This window comes from Mycteria americana, chromosome 6 (assembly GCF_035582795.1).
Source record: "Mycteria americana isolate JAX WOST 10 ecotype Jacksonville Zoo and Gardens chromosome 6, USCA_MyAme_1.0, whole genome shotgun sequence".
Classification (NCBI taxonomy): Eukaryota; Metazoa; Chordata; class Aves; order Ciconiiformes; family Ciconiidae; genus Mycteria; species Mycteria americana.
The window spans coordinates 38109489-38133562 of record NC_134370.1 but is presented as its reverse complement, the minus strand read 5'-3'; the positions used below and the strand labels follow the sequence as shown (position 1 = coordinate 38133562).

Sequence of the window (24074 nt, the reverse complement as noted above, 5' to 3'; positions counted from 1 at the left end):
CGCTGGGAAAAGCCCACGGAGCTCGGCCAGCACGAGGGGGAACACAGCCGGACCCAGGGCAACGGCTACAGGCAAACGCCTCTCCTGTGCTTCTGAAAAAGCACCCATTGGGTTGCTTTTGCAAAGCAAATAAAGTTTAAATTAATCGTTGCTTTGCAAAACAGCATGAGGAGTAAATAGCTGCTCCGCTGCTAGAGCCGGGAAGGGGATGTCAGAGGGGTGCCCAGCATCCCCTTCCCACCCCACCGCGCACGGAGGAGCCTCAGGGCTCGGGCAAAGCAAGGTCTAGGGGGGAAGGACAGACAAATAAAGGGAAATACAAAGCAAGCAGCGATGGAAGGGGGAACTGTGCTGAGCTAAGGCCAGAGGGGACGGCAACAACTGCCCGTTCTCACCTGCGCTGCCGGCCTCAGCCCCGGCTGGCTCCAGCCTGTCATTTCTAGCTAAGCAAGAGCATTTCTTCCTGGACACCCTCCAGCTTCCCATCAAAAATGTCACAGGACAGAAAGAAAACGTGCCCCGACCCATGCAGATTTCCGCAGGGGCTAATTGCTCCCATTAAACGCCCATAGCCATGACTCCCACGCAGTGCCAGACGCATTGGGAAGCCACGAGGAACACGTGGCTCCTTTTGAGACCAAAGCAGCTGAACTTCTGTGCCGACTGGGGGGAGGTTTGTCCCTCCAGGAGGGGTACTTCCTGCTCGCCCTGCCCTGGCCGCTGCCAGGCCTTGCTCCGGTCCTTCCCTGTAGGAGGAAAGGCATGGATCTGGGAGAAAAAGCATGCATTGGGAAAGTCACAGCAAGACGCAATGCTTTAGAGCAAGGAAGTACCTGTGTTCAGACAGGCCACGCAGGAAGCCCACGGCAGGGGCCACAATGGATGCAGCTTCACCCTTCCTCCGTCCACACCAATGCCAAAAAACCCCCATCCTCTTTTCAAGGGATTCAAGCTTTCAGAAATAAAACAGCTCCCGAAAGGATCAGGCTTGCCTTAAAACAAGCAACAAAGAGCCCCCCGCCTTGCTTCCCCAGTCCGAGGCTGCTCCCATCCCTTCTATAACTTGCCCTGCACAGGTCAGTGCCTGCAGCTGTGCTGCCTCTGGGCTCACCTGCTCAGCCTGCCACAGCTGTATTTTGGGGGAAATTCAGGCACATTGTGGTGATGCTTATTATCACCAGAGAGACATTTTCTGCAAGTAGCCCAGAGCAGTGAGGGGACATGTGTCCTGTGGGACAGGGCCACCAGCTGAAGCCTGCTTCTCCTCGGGGTTATTGCAGGTGACGAGATGATATAGCACCAGTGAGCACCACTTTAATAAATTATGTATGCACTGTTCCCCTCTAAATGGGATTTCTCTGGTTAATATCTTCCTCCGCTGGTCTAATCCAGACTTGACTTTGGACAGCAGGTACACCCTGCTGTTTCTCTGCCTCCCTCTTGGAGACACTCAGGTCGCTGAGGCTGTGCTGGCATGGCTGGGCTTGCCATGAAGGGGCAATTCTTGCTTGAGTCAGAAGATGCCGGTGCCCACCAAGTAAGAGAGTGGTCGAGGTTGCCAGGTCTCTGAACCGCCACCTTGGACACCGGCCTGTTTAATGCATGGCCGAGGTGGCAAACTGCTACCAGCAGCTGGCACGGCGGATGTCTGCCAGCCCATGAAGCCAAGCCACTAGGCTGGCCCACAGAAACGCATAAAAAAGCCTTTTTCCAGCTTGGCACGAGGTTTGTCCCAAAGCTCAGAAGTCATGGTTGCTCTGCCGGCTGTCCTGACCCCCCATCCCCTTCTCCTCGCTTGCTCCAGCTCCATTTAATGGGATCGGACGAGCTAATCCCCCATGTCCCCTCGCAGCGCTATCAGATGGGATTTCTGCACTGGGGCCGGAGGGAAACCTATCACCCAAGCAATCGCGTGCCCTCACCCAGCCCCGCTGGCTTCTGCTGGAGGCCAGATCCGCCCTTGCCCTTCGCTCCATTGTGGGGCTCGGTGCGGTTCCCGCAGGGAGCGGGTGCATGGCTATGGCTCCATCGCCCGAACCCCAGGTTGGCAGGGGGACCCGCGGGCCAGCAAGGGACCGGGGGCTGCAGCACACATGGATATTTCAGCATTAAATGACAGCCTTGTTCTTGTTTTCTGTTGTGTTTTTTTAAGAGACTGCATGCCTGACCAGACCGCATTTCTTGGTCTGCATCCCATATTTATCCTGTAATTACACCTTTGGACAAAGGCTGCCTGTCTGTACGACTGATTTTTTTAAGGACACAGTTTTATTACACGCTGTGCTTTCACTGTAATGAAATCTTGGGGTGGGGGGAGAAAACTCCCCACAATTTGGGGGTGAAAGCTGTTCTTTCTCAAAACCTGCCCCAAGGGTGAAGGAGCTTACCCAAACCTTCTCCCTTCCTTTTCTTGAAGAAAACCCAACTGCTGACGTCCTTTCTGCTTCTCTACCACCCCAGGAGGACTGGGCTTCTCTACCACCCCACAAAACCCTTCTCCGTGTTGTCCCGTGAGGGAAAGGTGCCACCTCACTGCTGAGCCACGGGTTCCTCTGCCACAGGAGCAGAGCCATGCCAGAGATATCTTTGCAATCCTTATAACCAGCCTGCTAAGCTGGATAAAGCTGATTAAGCTCCTCGTTGCACCTGCCTGGATCACAGCACAACAAGGGATGAATTCCCACAAAATGGCATTTCCGTAAAATTCCTAATGGCCACCACATGCTTGGCTCTGGAGGGGTAGGGAAGAGTTGCACCACGTGAAAAACCAAAGGTGGTTGCTGGAGGTGTTTGGTGGTGTTAGGTGGAAAGCGAGATTTTCACCATGCTCCGCTGTGTTGTGCAGGGGAAGAGGAGCTGGGGTGCACCTCGGCACAGAGCCCACTTCAACCCCAGGAACAAGGAGAACAGTCTTGTGGCAGGGCCCCGGGACAGAGCAGACCCCTGCTACCAGCTCCCCACGGCTCTTCTTTTGGATACAAAGATCGGCCAAATCACAGAGACCACTGCATTTCATCTTTGGGATTTTCCGGAATCCCTTTTCCAGGTGGGATCTGCGACCAGTTTATGGGCTGGCACGTACACAGGCACTGCCTATAAATACATGTGACCGGCTGGTCCAGCCTGACCAAAGTAAGGTGACTTTGGTGCTGTGGTTTATGGGAAGTGGCCAGCAGCTGGTCTTCTCAGGATGATGTCACTGAAAAACTGGAAATGAAAAATGAGGCTTTTTGGGGAGAGAATAAATAAAACGGGTCCTTGTTGATTTTTGCCAAAAGTAAATTTTATTTATAAGGTATAAAATAGCTAGTGTTGATGTTTAAAAACAGCCAGGAACTGGTCTGAATTGGTTTTTCCAGGCAATTCTTTGCCCTGGACTGACCCAATTCCACCCCAGCTGCGGCAGAGATCCCCGAGGCACGCGGGGGTGACCAGCTCACCCGGGCAAAACAGGGAGCCCCAGGGCAGGTGCCAAGGACAGGCGATGTGGTTTGTCTAGGAGAGAGCAATCCCCCACCTCATCTCCAGAGGACACAAAAACACCCTTTCGCTGAAGTGCAGCCTCGAGCCGTGCAGCTGGAGGGCTGCAGCGATGCTGCTGCCGCTGGGGCCGTCGCAGGATGATGTGCAGGCAACGTCTGCGGGCAGAGAGCATGTGGTGCATGAGGCTGCTGATACAGAAGAGGACGAGCACTCCTACAGAGCTCATCCTCGGGTTTTGCAGAGATAGCTGCTAGCCAGATGCACAGTCACAGAGTCTCCTTGGGAGCAATTACTCTGCAGCGAGTTTGATGACATTTATTGTTAAGTCCTGAATCATCTGTTTATTTTCAGTGATGGAGAGGGACACTTTTCCCTCCCGCAGCGAGGCCAGGAAGAGCTGCAGCTGGGAGACGTCTCCTTTGGTTTTACGGCACAGACGTTGTCAGTAGGGGGACAAACAGGACCCTTCCAGCTGCCCAGACTTGGCCACGAGGGATTGAGGCCTTCAGGCTGTCCCGGGAGGGAAAGCAACTCTCTGGAGGAGACCGAAGGGAGAGATGTTAACGCTCTTCCAGCCTGTCGAGGGCTACTGCAAAGTTAAAGACCTGCCCTGATGCTCATGGTGGGCAGGACAAGGAGGCACAGGCTTACAGGGGGATGAGGCAAGCACAGAGCAGGGGTACTTGTGGCACCATAAGGTCTTCTCAAGCAGCACTGCCATACCCATCCTTTGATTTATCATACTCAGGGGGATGCCTATTAGCTCTGGCTGATGTTGCATTAAACCTGATGAGGGGAGGATGCAGGGACAGGTATGGGCGGACCCATGCTGCCTGCGTGGCATCTCAGAGCTGCAGAGGTGGGACAGGAGCATCTCACAGAGCCCCTTCCCTACGCGTCTTCCTTCCCGCTGGCCCCCTGCCATCCCGCAGGGAGCGTACAGTCCACTGGGCAGGTGCGATGGATGAAAAGGCCAGGGAGCCTGGAGGAAGCCCGGGCAGCCCAGTTGCTGTCCCCAGCCTCCCCACGTGCCTCTGCTGTGGAGGGCTGTCCTTGCCAGTGACTTTGGCTCGATTTGAAGGCAAGCAGAGGACAACCAAACCCACCGCTGGCAATGCCTGGGAAGGCTTTGCCTTTGTCTTGGAGGCAGGATGAAGGCATTTGCCTTGTGAGCAGCAGAGTTAGGGCAGGAACAAGATCTTTTTCTTTGTGGCAGGTCTGGTGCCAATATACCTGAAGGGGGAAAACATCACACGATAGGGGAAAATAGGGGACTACTCTTGAAGTAATCAATTTCTCCCAGCAGCGGGTATGTGCTGTAAAATATATGCAACTGCCTGGCATGAAAAGCCGAAAACTGCCTCTGTAAAAGCCAGAGCTGGGCACAAAGGTGCAGGGGAAGGGGGAGAGGGCAGTAGCACATGGGAAGTGGTGATTCATCCTCAGCCTCCCCATCTTCTGCAACTGGGCCTTTGGTCCATCTTTGTTCCAGTGGGATGAAATGCCAGGGGAGTTATGCAGGTAAGGCCAGCCCTGCCAGGAAGGGGTGGGTTCACGCATGTTGTAGTAGTCACTTTCTAGCCCAAACAGAATCCAATACATAGCATCAGTATCAAGGCTTGTTGAAGCCTTAGGCCACAAGCTGTGAACTTTCACCCAGATTCACTGACCGTGCACTGAACTTTTACTTGGCTACATGAAGGAAGGCCCCCAAAACTGGTGCAAACCAGGAAGATAAGGAGGCTTCAACCTTAGCAGAAGCTGCAATCTTAGAGATAAGAGAAGAATCGGCCTGCCTAGAGACAATGAAAGGGCCCCGTGAAGAACGGGAACACCCCAGACCCTGACACTACTATTGGTCCGAACTGTCTCCTGAGGGGAGGGGAATTTAGATTGTAAGGGTATAATTGCCCAGGGATTTCTTCGTTCTGGGTCCCTCTCCGGAGGCACCCAGCTCGAGCTGTTTCCAGCGCTGTGCCAATCAATAAATCCGTCTGGCATACGTCGCATCGGAGACTCTGCTTTGGGAAACCTCGGGTCGAGCCTAAGGGGAGAGAAAGCGCCCAAGAGAGAGTGTGTGTGTGAGCGAGGAGTCGAAAAGGGGCACCCGTCAGCTCAGTGGAGCTGCCGCTGTGAAGGGACTCAGGTCCGAGCAGTTCACGTCTGGGGCGGTGTGTGTGCGACTCCCCGAATGGTGCGTGAATGCTCGGGCAGCGGCTTCTCCTTTAACAACACGCACCAGGTGCAAAGCAAGCCTGTCCATGTAATTTGAGGGAAGAGCTTAAATCATGTTTTGATTGCTGAGTTCATCCTTTTAGAAATGGAGATGGGATTGGTTTTTTTCCAATTTTTGCATTGAATTATCCTTTCCCAGAGCCGACCATCGCCAGGCTATTCCAGCAGCCTCCTCACAGATCAGTGCCCACGCAGGTACCAGGAGAGAGGACAGGGAGCAGATCTGGAGCGCAGCTACCCTGGGGATACTTCCCAGCCTCTGGACATTCATAGCTCCTGGATTTCCTGACCAGAATGGGTGCCTCTGTGTTTAGCAGCTCTGGAGGATTTATCTTCCCCGGATTAGCCAAAATTATTTTTCCCGATTGAAGGTTTTAGCATCCTCCAGCCGAGTCCTGTGTAACAAAAAGCACAAACCTGCCCCTGGCTTATTTCGGCTGAGGCCATGGGCTTTCCTACCAAGGATCTTCCTCTGCTCCCGGCTTTATTGTCGGCTGCTCCATCCCTCCTCTCTCAGCTCTCTTCCAGGCTGAAGAGCCCCCTGTGTAGAGCAGAAACACCCCCGATGCTTTCGACCCCTTTGTCACCCTTCCCCACTCCCCGTGCCCTTCCTGCGACGGAGGGGAGGGTGGCTGGCGCTGCACGTTGGACTTGGACACCCGTGTCCCATGTCCCCACGGCCGAGCCGGCTGCACCCTCTGGTGGCAACCCTGAGTCCGGGCCCTGCTTTTCCTGGAAAAAAGATGTGAATTCCTTCGTCCGTCTCCCACCCATGAGGCTGGGGGGAGTTTTGCTCGGGACCCTGCTGGGAAGGGGCTTCAGCACCAGCTGGCGTTCGCTGAAGGAGGAATGAGGAGCAGAGGCAGCCTTCAGACCAGCATGGGAAGGGGAGCGCGGGGGCAGCTCTGCCAGCTCACAACGCCGCAGTGTGCGCAGCAGCTATATTTATCCACATGGCCGGCAGCTATATTTATCTGGAATGCCACAGGAGCCTAAAGTCTTCGGGGTAATTTCCGTAATGCGGAAGAACACGATCTAGATGTCCTTTGTACTGTTAACCTCCTTCTCTGCTCTCTGCTCGCCTTCTCCAGGGGCCTTCGCTACCTTCTCAGCCCTTCCCTGCTCCTCTTTACATCCCGCTGTCCCCACCATGGTGATGCTGGGCTCGTCTCCCTTCCGTCCCTCTCACACAGCGCTCTCTCTGGGCTCCTTTTCCCGCTGCCACTCGGAGCAGATAAGTCTTCGTTTCTCTCGCCAAGGGAGCCGTTTTGCTTGGTGAAGGGAGTGGGCCATCCTCTGGCTGCGTTGTTCACCCAGCCTGTAGTCTCGGCCACTTTGTGGGTTTCCCGATGACCCCCCCCAAGCCACAGACACTGAGGGCTGCAAAACGTGAACTCCCCCAGCAAGGGCAGGAGCAGGGCACCCCTCTGCTGCCAGCCCCCGACTGCTCCCCAAAAGGGGGCATTGAACCAACATGCGTTTAACCAGCATTCACAGCTGACAAAGGACAAGCCAAGGTCGAGAGACAAAGCCCGATGTTCGTGAACTTTCCTAAACAAACCAAAACGAAACTGTCTCCTTTTTTGTTAGTTTTTTTTTAAAGATGAGCTCATGACTTTTTAATGCTGGGGTTTGGCAGGGCTGACCGCACATCCTCAGCATTAGCAGAGCCTCTCGTCTCGCACAGCATCCTTACGCAGTGCCAGGCTGCAGCTGCCGTCCCGGAGCTGGCAGGCTCAGCCGGGGCAGTTCCGCTGGCCTCCGGGTGTTTGCCCATCGCCCTTAAAACACAGCCCTCCGCTCGTGAGATCCTTACGGTCCCCTTCTTACGTGGAGGATGTACGTGGGGGGACGTAAGGACGGTGACGGGGAAATATTCTGTACTTGGGACGCTGGTGCTCACCTGGGCAGAGGCCGCACCTGGCAGGAAGCATCGCCCTGCCGCCCGCCCTGCCGGGGAGCGCCGCGGTCTGCAGGCTGGGCTCAGACCTCCACAAACCCAGCTCCTCCCTGCAGCTTTACGGCTGCGACAGCTTACCGGCACTCCGGCCGCCGCGGGGAGAGGCGGAGAGCGAGTCGGAGGCGGGGGGGAGGACGTGCCCCCGTCGGGCCAGCCCCTGCTCTCGGCTCCCCGCTGGGCCGGGCCGGGCTCCGCCCGCCCTCCCGGGCGCAGCGCTGAGTCAGGGAGCGGGCGGGGCAGCGCCGCACGATGGGATCCCGCGTGTCGGTGGACGAGTCCGTGCGGGTGGTGGTGGTCGGGGGCGGCTTCGGAGGCACCGCGGCCGCCAGCCTGCTGAAGTCCTGGGCTATCCCCTTCGTGCTGGTGGACGTGAAAGACGCTTTCCATCACAACGTCGCCGCCCTGCGCGCCGCCGTGGAGAGCGGTAAGGGCTCAGCTGATTTCCACGGCCTTCCCCCTGCGTGGGTCCCGGCGGGTCAGCTCTCTTACCCCCACCAGTGACCGCAGCAGCTCGGAGGCACTCGGGGAGTAACAAGGAAGGGGGTACTGAAAGTGCCTCCTCTGCCCCCGTGATGGTGAAAGACTTGATGTTTTCCGTCTGGAAAACAAATACTTGGCTCTGGGAGGACCCGCAGGCCATCTGTGCTGAGCTAATTGCACGTCCGCCGGGAAAACTGAGCAAAAACTACTGGGATGGTCCTTTTTTATTTATTTCAAGTATTTCTGTAATGGGGAGCAGAGACAAAGCAATCTAGCCGAGGGTGTCGCCTGGCCTCGGAGGAGTGTCACCAGATCTGAGGCAAAGGCCCTGAAGCTCATTGCTGGGCAGAGATAACGCAAAGCAGAGGCCCAGCCTGTGGTCCCAGGTGCATACAATGCTTTTGTCTGAGCGAGGGTGGCATGAGGGGAGAAGAGAAGAAGAGGGGTTTGTTAGCCTCCACGGAGGGAGATCTCTTCCCTGTTGTCTCCTCTTACCACAGGATTTGCCAAGAAGACTTTCATCTCCTACTCTGTCACCTTTGGGGACAGCTTCCGACAAGGCAAGGTTGTTGGCATAGACCCTGGGAGGCAACAAGTCTTGCTCAGTGATGGTGAGGTGGGTGATGCGATAACTTGCAATAAGTAACTTGGCTGCTTTACGGGATCACCTGCTAATGTGGAGAGCCAGCCTTCAGCAAGGGGGTGTTGTGAATCTCTCCTCCTTAGGGTTTTTCTTCAGATATGTGGCTGCGAGAATGCAGTACTCCAAATGTGGGCTATGTTGGCTTTGACTGGTGATGTCTGGTTGGAGAAGTGACTTGGAATTTAGGTTCCAGACTGCTGTCCATGCCTGGAGTTCTCTTGGAGGGAAGGAGCGAGATGAGCAGAACCACAGGGCACCTACAGAAAATGTGCCTCTGAGCAGGAAGAGGAGTGTAACTCATCTGCCAGAGGAGGGGGTGTGTGCGGGCAGGACACAATCAGGTTCTGGGAAAAACAGACTGGACCTTTGCCCTCGAGTTGGATGAGAGCTGGGAATGCTGTTCAGCTGTGGCAAACACCCTCATATCTCCTACAGTGCAGATCAGCTTGAGCACACGAACCCTGACCTATCCGGTACCCCTCGGGCCCAGAGTTCACACGCACAACAGGGTTCCTGTTCTGATGTAACCCTCAGCTTGGCTGAAATGCCTGACCCCAAACAAGCCACAGCCCAAGCCCTCTGGGAAGTCACCGATTGCTTTCCTCCAGGTTTCTGCCACCTGTGGGCAGATATACAAATGCTCATGCTTAATACTGGCCCTGTAACGCTAGGAGGTGGAGAGGAATGAAACCAATGACCCAATTCTACGGAGGGCTGTCCCAGAGAGAAGCAGGGCCCCAGCCATCTCCTCTAAACCCAAGAGGCAATGTGGGGAAAGACTGTAGCATTTAATCATCCTGAAGAGCTTGGCAACGGAGACCACCTTTCCCTGCTTGTGCTGAATGGCACCTTCTAGCCAAGCTAAGTGGCCTAGAGCTGTGCTGGGATGTGGGTGTGCAGTAAATACTGCACCACATCTAGTGCTCAGATGAGCTTTTATTCTTAGAGCTGGATTTAGAGCTCAACAATTAACCCTGGAGCTCAGATCCTTACCTAACTGCAGGAAGAAACAAGGGCAGCAGCTCTGATAACTCTTTTCAGCCAGAGCATCTCATCTCTGTTCAGAAGAGGGTGAAGGAGAGAAGTTAGTCTCTGGAGCCAGCTGTGATGGTAGCTGCAGTGTCTGGCATAAATACCAGGTTATTTCCTGTAAAGTTATGGTACTTTCTTCAAAGCTCTCAGCTCACCTGAAGAATGGCACTTCTCTCAGACACTGAGGAAGGCAGTTACTTGGTGTCACCTGGACCAAGTCTCTTCCTAAAGTCACTTTCGGACAGTGGCAAGTACTTTCCTAGTTATCAGCGAGGGCTGGAGGAGAGGGAATGAGTGAATAGTACCGAGGAGGCAAAAACTGTCTTCTAAAAACAAAAACTCTGTTTTTAAGAGGTCTAACACCCTATTCCACCTTCTGCCCTCCCAGGAGCTTCACTACTCCCATCTCATTCTTGCAACAGGCAGTGATGGGCCATTCCCTGGGAAGTTCAACAAAGCCATTGACATGGAAAGTGCCATCCAGACCTATGAAGACATGGTTAAAGAGGTGAGGAATCAACTTATTTCCTAGGAAGTGTTGCCTGCTTTTGTTCAGCTTCCCTGTCCCAGACACCACTATCAGTATCTGGAGCCATCTGCGTCTACGAACAAGAGACCATGATACCTGCAGGGACAGGCCAGGACAAGGAGCATGTGCTAGCTTGTCTAGCGTTCTGCGTGCCCCAGGGAAGATCAGCTGTTCGCACAAGGAGAAACCTGAAATGCTGAACAGTGTTACAGTGTACACGGGAAGAGTGCGTGGCATTCTTGTTTTTTGTTTCCTGTTAATGAACTAGGTAGTTTATTGCTATTGGGCCAGTGCTGTATCTCAGAAAGGTCTGTTCATGGAGTGGCTGAAGGTATCTGACTTCCTGCACTTAACAGTTCTCTTGTAACATGAATTTCCTCTTTACTTCAAGATTGAGAAATCTGAGCGCATCCTGGTAGTGGGAGGTGGTGCTGCTGGAGTCGAGATGGCTGCAGAGATCAAAACAGAGTACCCAGCCAAAGAGGTAGTAGCATGTTAGTTACAATTAACTTCATCCTTGTTTCTGAGATGGTTCTTTTGTGATGGTCCTGCTGGAGGTATCTGAGATCACTGCAAATCAGGAGTTTCCATGCAATGGCAGCCTTCGCCCCTACTGCCTCCTCTTTTGAGGGCACCCTATAGCCTGTCACCAGTGATTATTGGCACTAGATGCCTTTCACTGGCTCACTCTCCTTGGGCATTAAGCGGGGTGGAAGGAAGCTAGCTATAGCTGCTCCTACCCAGCATGCAGTGAGTCCTGTCCTGTTCTTGTGTCCCCTGTTTGCTGTTTTGTCCCCAACAGGTCACCCTCATTCACTCAAAAACTGCACTAGCTGATGCGGAGCTGCTAGATAGCGTCCGTCAGGAGTTGAAAGAGATTCTCCTCAGAAAAGGAGTGCACCTCTTATTAAGTACGTACTAAACAATGCCTCTGAAGATCTAGACTCTGAAGCTCTATAAGCTGCTCTTCCTTTAGCCAAAGCATCTCCTTCTGACGTCCTCTTTCTGACTTTTTTGACTAAGCATGGCTACCTTGAATTCCTGTTTCTCTAGATAGAGCTGGGCTAGCTGGAAACGGCAGCCTAGTAAAGGTTCGTGACCCAGGGCTCTCTGTTGCAACAGGTGAAAGGGTCAGCAACGTGGAAAACCTCACGCCAAACCAGTTCCAGAAGGACACAGTAGTAAGGACAGAGAAGGGCACCGAGGTCGTTGCTGACATGGTGGTCCTGTGCACGGGGATAAAGATTAACTCTTCAGCATATGCTGCTGCATTTGGTAAGTGAAAAAAACACTGGGTGGGGAGAAGCAACACAGTTCTTCAATGTCTTGAGTACTGTGAGGTTAGGAATCAACCTTATACAACCTGCAGTGGTTATTCCATGATACAGCAAATGCTCTAACATCACAGTAAATACTTAACTATGAAATGTGACCTTCAGAAACTTACAGACCATAGATCAAGTGGCCAACAGTCTTCTCCAGCTCCTTCTGCTAATACCTCCAAGGAACCTTACTGTCCTAGTTCAGTATGAGGCAGCTGACACCTAGAAGTTGATTGGTAACTCCTGCTGTCAAGGCCAGGATTTCATCCTAGATATGAGCTTGCTGAGTTCTGAGCAAAAATAGGCTCAGCACATTCAGCTTTCTTGCAGAACTATCAGTGTCACGGGGCATTCAGCTGATTAGTTATTTGGTGGTACATCTTCAGTCTGAGTCCTCTTACAGCCCCATTTCATTTACAGCACTACAAGTATGGACCAGTATGACCATTACACAGTCTCATTCTCAGGCTGTGTATGCTAGCTCTTAATGTTCTGTTTGGCAAAACAGGGGACAAAATGGCAAGTAACAGTGCTTTGAAAGTTAACAAGCACCTCCAGTTGGAAGGCTATGAGAACATCTATGCCATTGGGGATTGCGCAGATCTGAAAGAACCAAAGATGGCCTACCATGCTGGGCTCCATGCCAACATCGTGGTGACAAATATCATCAACAGCCTGACACATAAGCCTCTTAAAACCTACGAACCAGGTAAGGTAATCTCCTAGCACCTGGTCTTAGCTGTTGGGCTGCTTTTCTGCAGGGAACAGCTGTTTAACACGTACAGATCAGAACTTGCATGGAACACTGATTAGAGATGAAGGAACTCACAATTGGGGTTGACTATATAAGCTTATAAATCAGGCTTCATCTTAGTTCTTGCCAAAGACACTGTAGATGTTAATTACCTGTGTCAGTCTACGGACATAATGTGTCCTTTCTTCACTAATGTCTTCCTGATAAATCTACTGGTGGGTGTCTGCTATTCATCAAACTTGGTTCCTTTTCTTTAAATTGCTTACTGTCCAATTGAATCCTAGGAACAAGGAGATGACTTTACTTTCTCCTCCTTTCTCCCCTTAAACTATACAACAAACACGAACTGAACAATCTAGTCTCAAAAATCTAGCTAGGTGGTGGGTCTCATTAATAAGCAACTGATGTAAATACTTACCGTAACTATGTTGAAAGCTGTTCCACATGGATGGAGGATATCTGGACAGCAGTTTGGTTTTTAAAGGCTGCCCTGTCTATTTACATTTCTTTCTACTTAAATTTTGTTGTCTACCTCTTGGACTCCCTCTTGGGAGGAGAGAATCATTCTACACCATGCATACAGACAGCCCAATTCTTCAGCAGTCCCATTACTGAAAGAGGTAGAGCAGATGGTAGAAAGGAGAGAGTTGCGAGTAGTTCTCCTTAGGCCTGCTTCTTTCCTTGTCATGCAGCACATGGGTCCTGTGCTTAGCAGTACATGTGGGTATGGGGGGTGGGGTGGGAAGGGAGGGTTTGGAGGAAGTGCAACACCTACATGTTGTAGAGTTTGATACTTAGCTTTGAAACTGCTTAACTTAAACCTCTACATCTTCTTTCCAGGGTCACTAACATTCCTGCTTTCAATGGGCAGGAATGATGGCGTAGGCCAGGTGAACGGTTACTACGTGGGACGTCTCTTGGTGACCATTGCTAAAAGCCGGGACCTGTTTGTCTCCAAGAGCTGGAAGACAATGGGACAGACAATGCCCTCTTAAGAGGGTATCAGTAACAAACCAGCAAGGAATACAGCAACTGGAAGAGGGTGAGGGTGCACTTTTATTGCTTGGACTGACTGATACTGTTTCCTGCAGCACCTCCTAAAGCCAGATGTCAGTGTGCTGCATTAAAGGTGTGCCCTGCCCAGCTGCAAAGGGGAAAGAGGCACTTTCCAAATTAATTGCACAGAAGTTCTCATGATAAAAACCAGGGAAGGAATGTTTCTTTTACTTCCTTGTTGAGAAGATAGCTCTGAGCAAGAAGCTTTGTTTACCTTGATTTGTAACAATAAACACTGTGGTTTTCAAAATCTCTGCGATTTGTTTGTTACGTGGTTTTTCCCTGGCTTTCTCTACTCTTGCTCTTCTAAAAAGTACCTGGCTCTTCCAAATCTGGAATCTGCTCTGCAGCATGCAGGAAGAATGGCTCACAGCACTGCCTGGGGAAAGCCTGCCTACACCCTTGAAGAGGCTATGGCAATCCTGGAACTCAACAGAATATAATGCAGCTTTGTGTCAACATCTCCACAGCAGCTTTAATTATGTCACTTATAGCACTATACTTCAGCCAGAAGAGCTGGTTAGTTGTGTGCTAAGTGTGATAGAGCAAGCACTTAATTACAGATGCTGCTGCTTTTTTCTTTTTTTTTTTTTTTTTTTTTTTTAAGGTGAGAAATTCCCAGAGCAAAAATAGGGTTTATAACAATAACCACACTTGACACATTTTTCTTTTTTTCTTATAAAACAAACAAAATCACCATGAAATATTCTCAGGAATTACAGAGATTATTGTGAGTTAAAAGCAAAACAGAAGCTCCTCATGCATCACTTCTAAAATCCTTTTCCCCTCTCTGTGGGCTGGAGGCAGAAGTTTACCATCTACCCTCAAGGGAGGGGAAAAAGGGAGCAGAACATTTTTAAGAGCTTTCTTTAAAGTGTGTGTGTGTGTGAAAAATTTATCACTACAAATCTAAAATGAGGTTACTCTTTAAAAACTTCTAAACTAAAGTAACAAGGGACACTAAACAAACTCCTGAAAAGAGATGGTAACTCAATTGCTTAAGGTGATATAAATGGCTAGGGGATGCTGATAGCATGAAGAAATCGGACTAAACCCCTCTCATCTCTAGTCACAGCTCTTCAAGTCACAACACATCACACTACTACCGCTCCCCCTCCTCATCACATTGAAAAAATAAAACCCACCTCTAATGCTTTTAATGCTACTCAAGTTTGTTGAAAAATAAAGTTTCATTTGGCTGCCATTGCTACTTAGTGTCTAGCTTGGCCATTTCTTGCACATAGATGCCAATACTTTCACTGTCGAAGAGCAGAAAGTAAATGTTCTTCAAGGAGGAAGAGCTGGTGCCGTCAAAATGGGTGGAAATAGCTCTTAGAGTCACCTGGGCTGCCGTCTGTTTTGGGAAGCAGTTTCTATGTGGTAGGGGAAGAAAACAGAACAAGTGAGTGTCAGCCACCTGTGCAAGCATTATGCACACATGATGCTGAAAGGAACAAGCCATAGCTGTACCAACTACAGGCTGCTCTTCAGATAGTGCCAGTTGCAGTTTTGCAAGGTGTATATCCCAGAAGCAAACCCCAAGGTTTTGATAGCAATATTCATCTGCTGCTGTATTAGCAATTATCCTTGCTGGCATAGTTGCTGCTTTCATTTGCTTCCACTTTTTATAACCACACAAAGTTTTTTAATGCTCTCCCTTAGAATTAAACTTTTCCATGCCATGCTAGGCAGGTTAAAAAGTTCAATGGATGATTATTTTTTTAGTTGAAAACTGAAAAAAACCAACCCCTAAAAAAAACCTATCAACTACTTAGCTGACTTCCTCACTCTGTCATTAAAAATACTTCACTTGAGACTTCAGTGAAAATAACTGAAGTTACAACCCTAAGCCAAATTAAGGCCAAGACACATTCATTCATTCATTTTTATGGTAATATTCTCTAACCTACAATCTGAAAAGCTAAAAGGTACCAGTCTTTACAGTAAGTGGACTTTTCAACTGTGTTGACATCTCTTGGGGCACCTGGCCCACATCCTTGAGATTCAAGTTTCTTGGTAGCAGCATTTTTTCCATCTTAATCATTCTCATACTCCTTTTTCAAGTCAGAAAACCATTTAGCTGCAACACAGTTCCTTCACCCTCATGTCTGCGCTACAAGGGAACCGGCTGAGAGCACATCACAAAGACCACAGTTACTATTAAGGTCAGCTGCTTTGCATCTGTGTTTATATAAAAATACAACTGCTATAATACTGGACATAATTTCAAAGAACTGTTCTACAGTTTGAACTTGATGCCTATTTAGTGAAATACTCTGCCTTGCAGTATGCTCATGCTTAGGAAGGTCTCCACGTTGTTCTATTTGTCTAACACTAAACAGATTCCTTGACCTAGAAAGCATCCCCTCCTGAAGCGATACATAAGTGTGTCTGACACTGACATCTGGAGGGAAGGACGTTCTCATGCATTCCCTGCTAAAATTTCTCCGCTGCCTGACAATGCTTTTAATAGTTCTGCTGATTTTGCACAACACTGAAGAGTGTCGACACAGTGCTTCCTACATGAGCATGTAGGAAGCCACATACCTTGGAGAGTTTGGATGAGACTTTACTGGGACATACTGAATTGTTTGAAGGTGAGTTAAGACCCAGCTGAGATTTCAGATGGGTCTTTGGGCATAACTCTGCTGGCTGCTCTTGAGTTTAATGCCTCCTATTTAGATTCTACTGCATGATAATGCTCCAGAGGAAGTTAGATTCATGCCAAAAAAATTGGCCAGCACAACCTAGCCCATGTCCTTCCTCTGAGGCAGGATTACATATAACTTTTCTGCTTCTCTAACCTATACTTAAAGATCTTCAGCGATGGGGCTACATCAGAATACACAGATAAGCCATCCCACTGCCTAACAATCCTTACACTTGAAAAATTACAGTATTTCTTTTAATAGCATCCAGAGCTGCCTTTGCAGTGGTTTTTTTCTCCCCCCCCCCTGCCCCCGATAGCACTGTGATGTGCATTTGTTTTTATTTCCCCTTCTAAAGTTAGTACTACTCACTTCTCCTTATTCAATTTCATGTTAGTGATTTCCGTCTACTTATCATATTTATATTAAAAAACATCCAAAAAACAGCTTGGAAACTAGTCACCAACAACTGCTGTATCTATATTCACTGTAATCCAAATGATTACTAGCAAACAGATTTTCCTACTTTTAGTCCCTGGACAGCATCTGCAGCAACCCTGCTAATACGCCTTTCTGGCAGCAAGCTATCGAGAAGGACTTCTTGAAAATGTTTTTCAGTTAATTTATATCTGCTTCACAGCACAAGTAATTTAATCTAAACTGCATTTCTCTACTTTTTAATGACAAGATCATAGAGGTGAAAAGCCCTGGCACAACTGAGATATCCCATCTATTGCTACATTATATCAGTTACTGTAAACAGTCCCTAAGATGGGACAGAGGAAAGAAGAAAATTCACAGAACCCGTACAGCATAATTCCTCATCTACCCAACAAACCCAGCATTTCTTGTGCAGACATGTAGGTGGAATAAAATGACAGCAAAACCATTAAGTCTCATCTGAAAAACTCTGCCTCTTTTCAGACAACTTTGAGGTCCTTTGATAAATAAAGTGTAAACCAGCAGCACCTGGTAAGACTTTATTTTCTGTTAGCAGGAGTAATTGTAAGAGCAACAGAGTGTGAAATGGAACTAAGCAGCAGAAGGGTCTGCACTAAGACTAATGCTCCAAGACAGGATTATTCTTAGATGACGCTCATAGGAGACATGAGGTCTATAGAGACTATTTCTATTGGCATTAAAAGCTGCAGTTCGTTTTTGAAAGCTGAACTTCATTATTAAAGAGTGGTAAAACCATTTATCAGATTTTGCTTTGACTGAACACTATAAACAGAAAGATCTGTGTGTAAAAGAAGAAAAATCATTAAAAATTGCACTGCCCCTCATTTATTCTTTTGTCCTGATCCATAACAATATTATTTTGTCTTGAAAAGTGCCTCTGTAAAAATAGAATTTTCAACTCCTGTGTATTCAGTGATGTGTGGTGATTTCACTGATCAAAACAGAGTTTTACTTTCATTTTATTCACTACTGGGCCAACAAAACCGGACTGTACTATGTACTCTACTCTTTGGGCATTACTAACAAAATCAGTAGTTACATTTCAAATTAAACATAAGACTGTGAACTCCAACATGAAAGAACAACTTCTGCACTTAGCAGGGCTTGTGTAAGGTTTCTTGTGATCAGAGACCAAGCAAGATTAATGAACTGTTGGTTTTAAAAAAAAAAAACAACCCACGAAACAAAACACAACAAAACCCAAAAAGATAAATACTTTGGATTTCTTAGTCAAGCACATTTTATTTACTAGTTATTGAGAAAGAAATGTGTAGTTTCAGAGTTGGTTTCATAGTTCCCTTTTTAAAGCAGAACTATATTTGAGAAACATTGATTTTCTTTTGGAAGAAAACATTTTGTGTGACTAATCTGTTTAATATATATTCTCAGGATGACTTTAGTGAACACCCCACATTTACCTAGCTCAGGTTGCATCACTGTTACTTGCCTTCAGTATGATGCTGGTATAATCTTATTAGTATGAATGTAGTTTTAATAAGATTCACCACAGCAAAATGAAGGGACATAAAAACTGAGGTGGTGCAGGCCCATAGTAGAAGAATGAAAATTACTGCCTTAGCAATAGAAAACACAGCAAGTCCACTCAGCTCTCCTGTGGGTTAGCCAATTTCTCTATATAAAGGCCTTCTGGTCATTCCATGCAAGCACTGCCCTTCAAACTCTTTTAATCTGGAGAAGCACAGTGTCAGAAGGCACCTGCCACAGCCCTCTCTGTGGGCAGGGTCAGCCCCTTTCATGCCACAGATCAGAAGGTACCTCCCTATCACAGCAGCAGCTCTCTGACAGCTAATTATACCATTGCTACCCGATACAGAATCCTCCTATGCAGAAAGTGTCATACCTGCCACTGGGAAACGGGGGGAAAGCCACGGACTTCAACTTCTTGTCTTCTGCGGCTGTTAAGCAGTTCTTTATAGTCTCTTCAAGCTGCTCTTCACACTTGTCTGAGCCCCACTGTGGGATGTGACAGTGGATGACAAACTTTGCTGCTAGGCCGCTAGACTGAGTAAGTGCAGCTAACACAAACGAAAATATAACATTTAGTTTTCAATAGAAACCACCCTGCAATGACCTCTCAATCCAACGTACTTTAACTACATTACCTCTCCAAAGAAATATATTAGGGATTAAAATATGCCACAATGGCTCACTTGCAATCATAATCAGCCTGTCTCGTCATTACTTTTGTGATCAATTATTATTTCTTTGGAGACCAAAGAACCCGGGGCTCATTTGGTTAACACACAGTTGTTCAATAATATTTTTAAGCTTTCTCATTCAGCATGGCCTCTGGATTTCTTTTATGCAAAGTATCAAGACCTTGCACTGAACACAGTATTATTAATCCCCCAATAGACATTTCTGCAGTGCTGTCACAGCCTTATCTGAATGCTTTGCACAAATATCCTGCATCATCATTACAGCTCCAACGTGTTAGGGAGTAATATTTAGACCCGCTTCACAGCTGGGTAATTTCAGACAACGACATGAAAATCAAATATGTTTATTGAAAGCCCCCACCAGTTATGTCCAATTAGGAATCTCAGATTAATTTTTCAGAAAGTGTAATATTTCTCCAGGACCTGCAGAGTCCACAGCGTGGCATCAGTTTGCTTTTGTTGCAATTGTGACTGTTAGCACTTCTGAAAATCTGGGTCTCAGGAATCTCAGGTTAAACACCCTTAAATTAGCTGTGCAATTAATGCCCAGGGATGAAAAACTTGGATTTATTCACTTGTCCACCATCACAGAGGAATTCTGTTGCAAGCACAGAGGAATTCTGTCTAATGCTTCACTGTGCCACTTAAATTTCAACCAGAAGAGAAATATCAGGCCTTTAACCATAGGGAGCAAATTGACTGAAAACACCACAGGTATCCTGTGAGCAGCACTTGAATTCAAGCCCATTAGGCTGGAGCTCAAGTGTTTGCAGTAGACCTCCAGTGATTAACAACCATTTATTATCGCTTGCCTCAAAACCAGTAGAAGGGGCAATTTCAAACATAGCAACACAACACAATGCTTGAGAGCGTACATTTTCGTATCTATTAAACTAAGATTATCTTCTTTCCTGGGACTGGCCTAATAGCTTAAAAGGAGACTGTTCTCTAGTTAGGTGGTGACGTTAACAGAGAAAAGTAGTTTACATTGATGTTATGGCACATATTTTTGATTCAATGCAAAAGTGAAGCAAAATATCTTGTACAAAATTTCCCCTGTCATTTGAGATTTTAAAATTTCCTAAATGAATAGCCTAGTTTTATAAACTAGACTATTTAAAGCATTTAGTTTCTTGGGTATTGAGATACTAAGCCAAATAAGGCACTGGAGGATACATTGTAACTTCTCTCTATCTGCCCTCCAGCCACCTTCAACTCCTATGAATTAGTTTAATTCATTGACAAAGGAGTATCTCATAATCTCAAACCCCAAACTATTCACTGCTACAGATGTGTTAAACACTTGAAGGGAGCTCTTCTGTAATTTGTATTTCTATAATGTAGCTGTAGTGCCTGGAAGAAGAGCAGCAATTGCTCTTCCAAAAAGGACATCAGTTCTAAAGATGGTATCACATCTTTATTTGTGTTCCAAGTAAGGTAATTGTTTGGATTATACTGTTCATCAAATATGCATAAAGCAGGATAATTTATAAACTATCACTGTTCTTATACCTCTTATGTTAGACTGAGAACTGTTTCTGATCCTCACTAAGGAATGCAGTCCAAAAATAGGACAGGAAAGATGGCACAAAGGTGACAGCACAAGTTTTCCTTAATTTTTGGACTCTCACAGACACAAATTGCCTTAGGTAAATTAATCAGCCTGCTGTAACTTATGGTGACACCTAGAAGCTCAAAGACTGGATGTGCACAGCACACAGGTATCCTATTCTTCTTCCTTTTTCTTTTTCCCTAAGCAGGCTGTCCATATCAGCAACAGCTTCAAACAAGAAACAGACATTTACATCACATAAGCAAAGGCACATATATAATCAAGAACAGATTAGAATGTCCAGAGAAAAGAACATATGGAATGAGCTGTTTCCAAAAGAGAGCGTAGTATCCTTTTTACCTTCAGCAACTTCCAAAGGTCCTTGAGATTTGCGAAGCTCTTTCACAGTTTCTAAAAATTCTTTCCCTCCAGCCTTCTCCAATGCCTTGCCTGCAAGGACACAGAGCAAAAGGCCTTGGCTTCAAAGTATCAGCGTAAAATAACAACTCTACGTTATTTAAAAGAAGAACATTGTACACATATTATGGTCTTTCCCTCTATCAGCAGCAGCTGAAGTTTATGTTTACCACTCTATCTAGCCACAGATAAAGTTTACTTTTTATTGGTTTTGAAAATCCCTGAATGTTATTACTGGAAATTACTTTAATATAATTAAGAATGCTATCTTACTCTGGCTTATGGCTAAAATAGCGAAGAGTGAGATTTTCAGGACTCAGATTTTCAGCATCCAAAATCAATTCAACATACAAACCCTACTACTTTCTGAAACACAAACAGCTGGGATGCCAGTGAAGGTCTTGATGACTGACTGTATAAAACAGTGATCCAAAAGCCTGCTACTGGATTCTGTGCCTCTCTATGCCACTGACTGCATATCTCTTTTTTACCTCCCTCTTGCTTCAATTTCCATATTTGTACACCAGCAGTAATAATATTTCCTTATTTCACATGAGCAGTATAAGGCTTTGTACATGAGTATTTCTAAAGTATGTAAAATCCTACAATAAAAAGCATAATTAGAAGAGTTACTAATATATACTAATATAGAGTTTTATATATATATATATAACTAATAAAGAGTTACTAATTTTCTTCACAGAATTTTCAGAGGCAAATGTAAAAATAATCCAATAAAGACCACAAAAATTATTATTTACACTTTTGCTGCTCATATGCTTCAACAAATTATCTGTGTTTGGATTGTTGTAAGCCATCATTAAAAAAAGATAAATTAGTGATTAGCCTGTTATACCTAGTCAGATCCAGCCTGATTTTCAGAAGTGTTGTAAGTGATATTTTATGGCCTGGGGAAGATTCAGATGAAACAGGATGGGATCTCAGCAGGCAGCTAGTAGACCAGCTACTGTTCCAACTCTAGATCTGTTTTTTCTATGTGTAGCAGAGCCTCACCTATTTCCTCCTTGAGGTCTATTTCAGCAGTTGTAGGGTGAACAATACCTTCTACTTTCATGGAGCCAATATGGCTGATGTCACTCTGTGTCAGAGAAAGCTGTAAAATAATAATAAGAGAGTAGAAAAAAAATATAATAGTAATCCTAGTGCAAAATCATTTTCATACCAAAAAACTAAAATGAAAGAAGGCTGGATTTAGTCTTTCAGAGATCAGTAGTTTTATTGTGTTCAGTATGCGTGATTCGGATTTTTAGCCTTTAACGAATTCATTTGTACACCACTCAGATTGTTGTGTGATATGCCCACAGTTTGGGAGCTTGCTCCAGAAGAAGTTACTGCTGGAAAATTCATGTTCTAGCATCACACTTTGAAGAGAAAAGGCTGATTTTGGAAATGCTTTTGTTTAAAGAGAAAAATACTAAAATTAAAAAGCTTTTCTCCTGCAGAAAACACTGCCCCCAGTAAACTACTGCAGGGACTGAGAAGAAGGGCTGAACACTATCCTGATCTATAAAGGCTTCACCACCCAAGTAATTAATTTCCCTTTGGCTTCCTGGCATAAATAAAATAAGGAATGCTTTACCCACCCATGCATCTGGATACAGGAACTGGCCAAAACTTGATGTCTTAAGGTGCTCAAAAAAGGCTGCTCCCCAGATTTCACAGCCTCATCACTTTGAGCAACAACAGAGGACAGAAACCCTAAAAACCATTAAAAAGACTTTAGAGTTGCTGAACACATGCCCAGCACGCCCCATTTCTTCCAGGATACACTGTAGTATTTATGTCTTAACCAGAACAATAAGCACTGCCCATTTTAGAGAAGAAAGTGAGAAGCTGCACAGATTCTGGAGGAACTTAGGACAGGACTGAACCCTACTAAAGGAGATCCAAGTTTCATTTACCTAACCAGATTACTGCTTTTAGCAATCTTTTGGATCTAGTATGTGTCTGGCCCATTCTAGACCACTGCTTTAGCAAGAGATGGGATCAGGCATACTGAACTCTTAAGCGCTGCTTCATATAGCAGGGTATACCATCAGTACAGGGGGCTTACAGAAGCAGTTTCAGGAAGAACACTTTTTCCAGATGACCTTACTATTGGAAATAATAATAAATCTTGACTATATCTCCATAGTTAAATCTGTAAGAAAACCTCCAGTTTCATTCAGAGGGTCCAAAAATTAAGGAAGGCAAAATCTCTCCCTCTTGGTGAGTACAGGGGAAAAAAAAAAAAAAAAAAAAAGGGACAGACAGTTGGCTGGACACTGAGGACATGCAGGTATTTTGGTGGGACAGTTTTGTAATTCTGGCCAGGTGAGGTGTCACAGTCTGTGCTGCGATAGAGAAGCAGGCATGCCCTGCAGCTCTGGCGAGGTCCTCAATTTGAACAGTGAGAGACCGGCGCCCCACAGCCCACTTTCACATGGAGCATCCAGGCTTCTGGCACAAACCAACATGTGGAAGTTCTGGGTGATCCTGGGACCTGGCCCAGAAATACTCTTTTATAAATAATAAATAGCCTAGAAGGTTAAACCTGGTTTGGCAGTATGTCAGGCACAACACAGCCAAGTCCAAACTGAACAAAACTCTAATAACAGCTTAGGCCAAGAAATGAATCAGTATGGTTCTCTATAGAGAAGAGAGGCTGACCAGCATTATTCTTGGAAATTTTTTACCTGCAGACATATTTTTTGAGACCCTCTACCACGCCCATGACTTGAGTGAGCTTTGGCCTTAAATTTGGGACCACTAAGGGAGCATGTAGAGAAGATTTTGTACTGGTGTTAGATCAAAAGCATCCTTCCGTTTATGCTAGGCTCCATTGCTGTGATCCCAATCTGTTATAACTTTGTATTACCTTTTGTCCTGGCACAAGGCTCTTGGAGGACAAGATAGTGAAACCATCCCCAGGTCCATCTTCAGATGCTGAATTCGAAGCTCCTTCTTTTTCATTGTCCTTTTGTTTGTTCTGTTTGGGGGGAGAAAAAAAACCAAAAACTCTCAAAGGAGAAAAAAAAAAAATCAACATTTGCCATTATTCAGTAATGGATAGATCTAATCAGTTACTACAAATCTCATCTTCTCAGATCAATATATTACTTATAGCCTTTTAATCCCCAAAGATTATCTAACAACAGAGGTCTCTGCTGTTTATGTAATGCTAAAAAAATCAGTGGTTCATCTGAGGCACTACATACGTTTGTAGTCACATTAAGAGTTGGGGCACCCACATCCATCTGTAGTTTTACTAACAATTAAGGTTGTATTTATGGGTGGGTGTATGCTAGTTTATTTTTGCTG

The 24074-nt window shown here is 46.6% G+C and overlaps 2 protein-coding genes across 6 annotated transcripts in view; one reads left to right on the top strand and one right to left on the bottom strand.

Moving 5' to 3' along the window:
• Nucleotides 1-7927: 7927 nt before the first annotated feature.
• Nucleotides 7928-13742, top strand: AIFM2 (AIF family member 2). Of its 3 annotated transcripts, XM_075505367.1 has the most exons (8): nucleotides 7928-8102; nucleotides 8659-8774; nucleotides 10222-10341; nucleotides 10754-10846; nucleotides 11165-11273; nucleotides 11485-11637; nucleotides 12193-12393; nucleotides 13279-13742. In XM_075505367.1, the coding sequence occupies exons 1-8, from the start codon at nucleotides 7928-7930 to the stop codon at nucleotides 13431-13433; spliced, it is 1122 nt and encodes a 373-aa protein (XP_075361482.1). In that variant the 3' UTR covers nucleotides 13434-13742. The 3 variants fall into 3 exon arrangements, with proteins under 3 accessions (XP_075361482.1, XP_075361483.1, XP_075361484.1); XM_075505368.1 differs by lacking the exon at nucleotides 8659-8774 and having other exon boundaries at nucleotides 10256-10341; XM_075505369.1 differs by lacking the exon at nucleotides 12193-12393.
• Nucleotides 13736-24074, bottom strand: part of MACROH2A2 (macroH2A.2 histone) — a 28598-nt gene continuing 18259 nt past the window's right edge. For all 3 annotated transcript variants that reach the window (XM_075505371.1, XM_075505370.1, XM_075505372.1), the window contains exons 5-9: nucleotides 23632-23742; nucleotides 21768-21867; nucleotides 20697-20786; nucleotides 18466-18640; nucleotides 13736-14867 (exon numbers count right to left, since the gene is read on the bottom strand). In XM_075505371.1, the coding sequence (XP_075361486.1) occupies nucleotides 14702-14867; nucleotides 18466-18640; nucleotides 20697-20786; nucleotides 21768-21867; nucleotides 23632-23742 (642 nt within the window). In that variant the 3' untranslated portion in view covers nucleotides 13736-14701. The remainder of the gene's footprint in view (nucleotides 14868-18465; nucleotides 18641-20696; nucleotides 20787-21767; nucleotides 21868-23631; nucleotides 23743-24074) is intronic.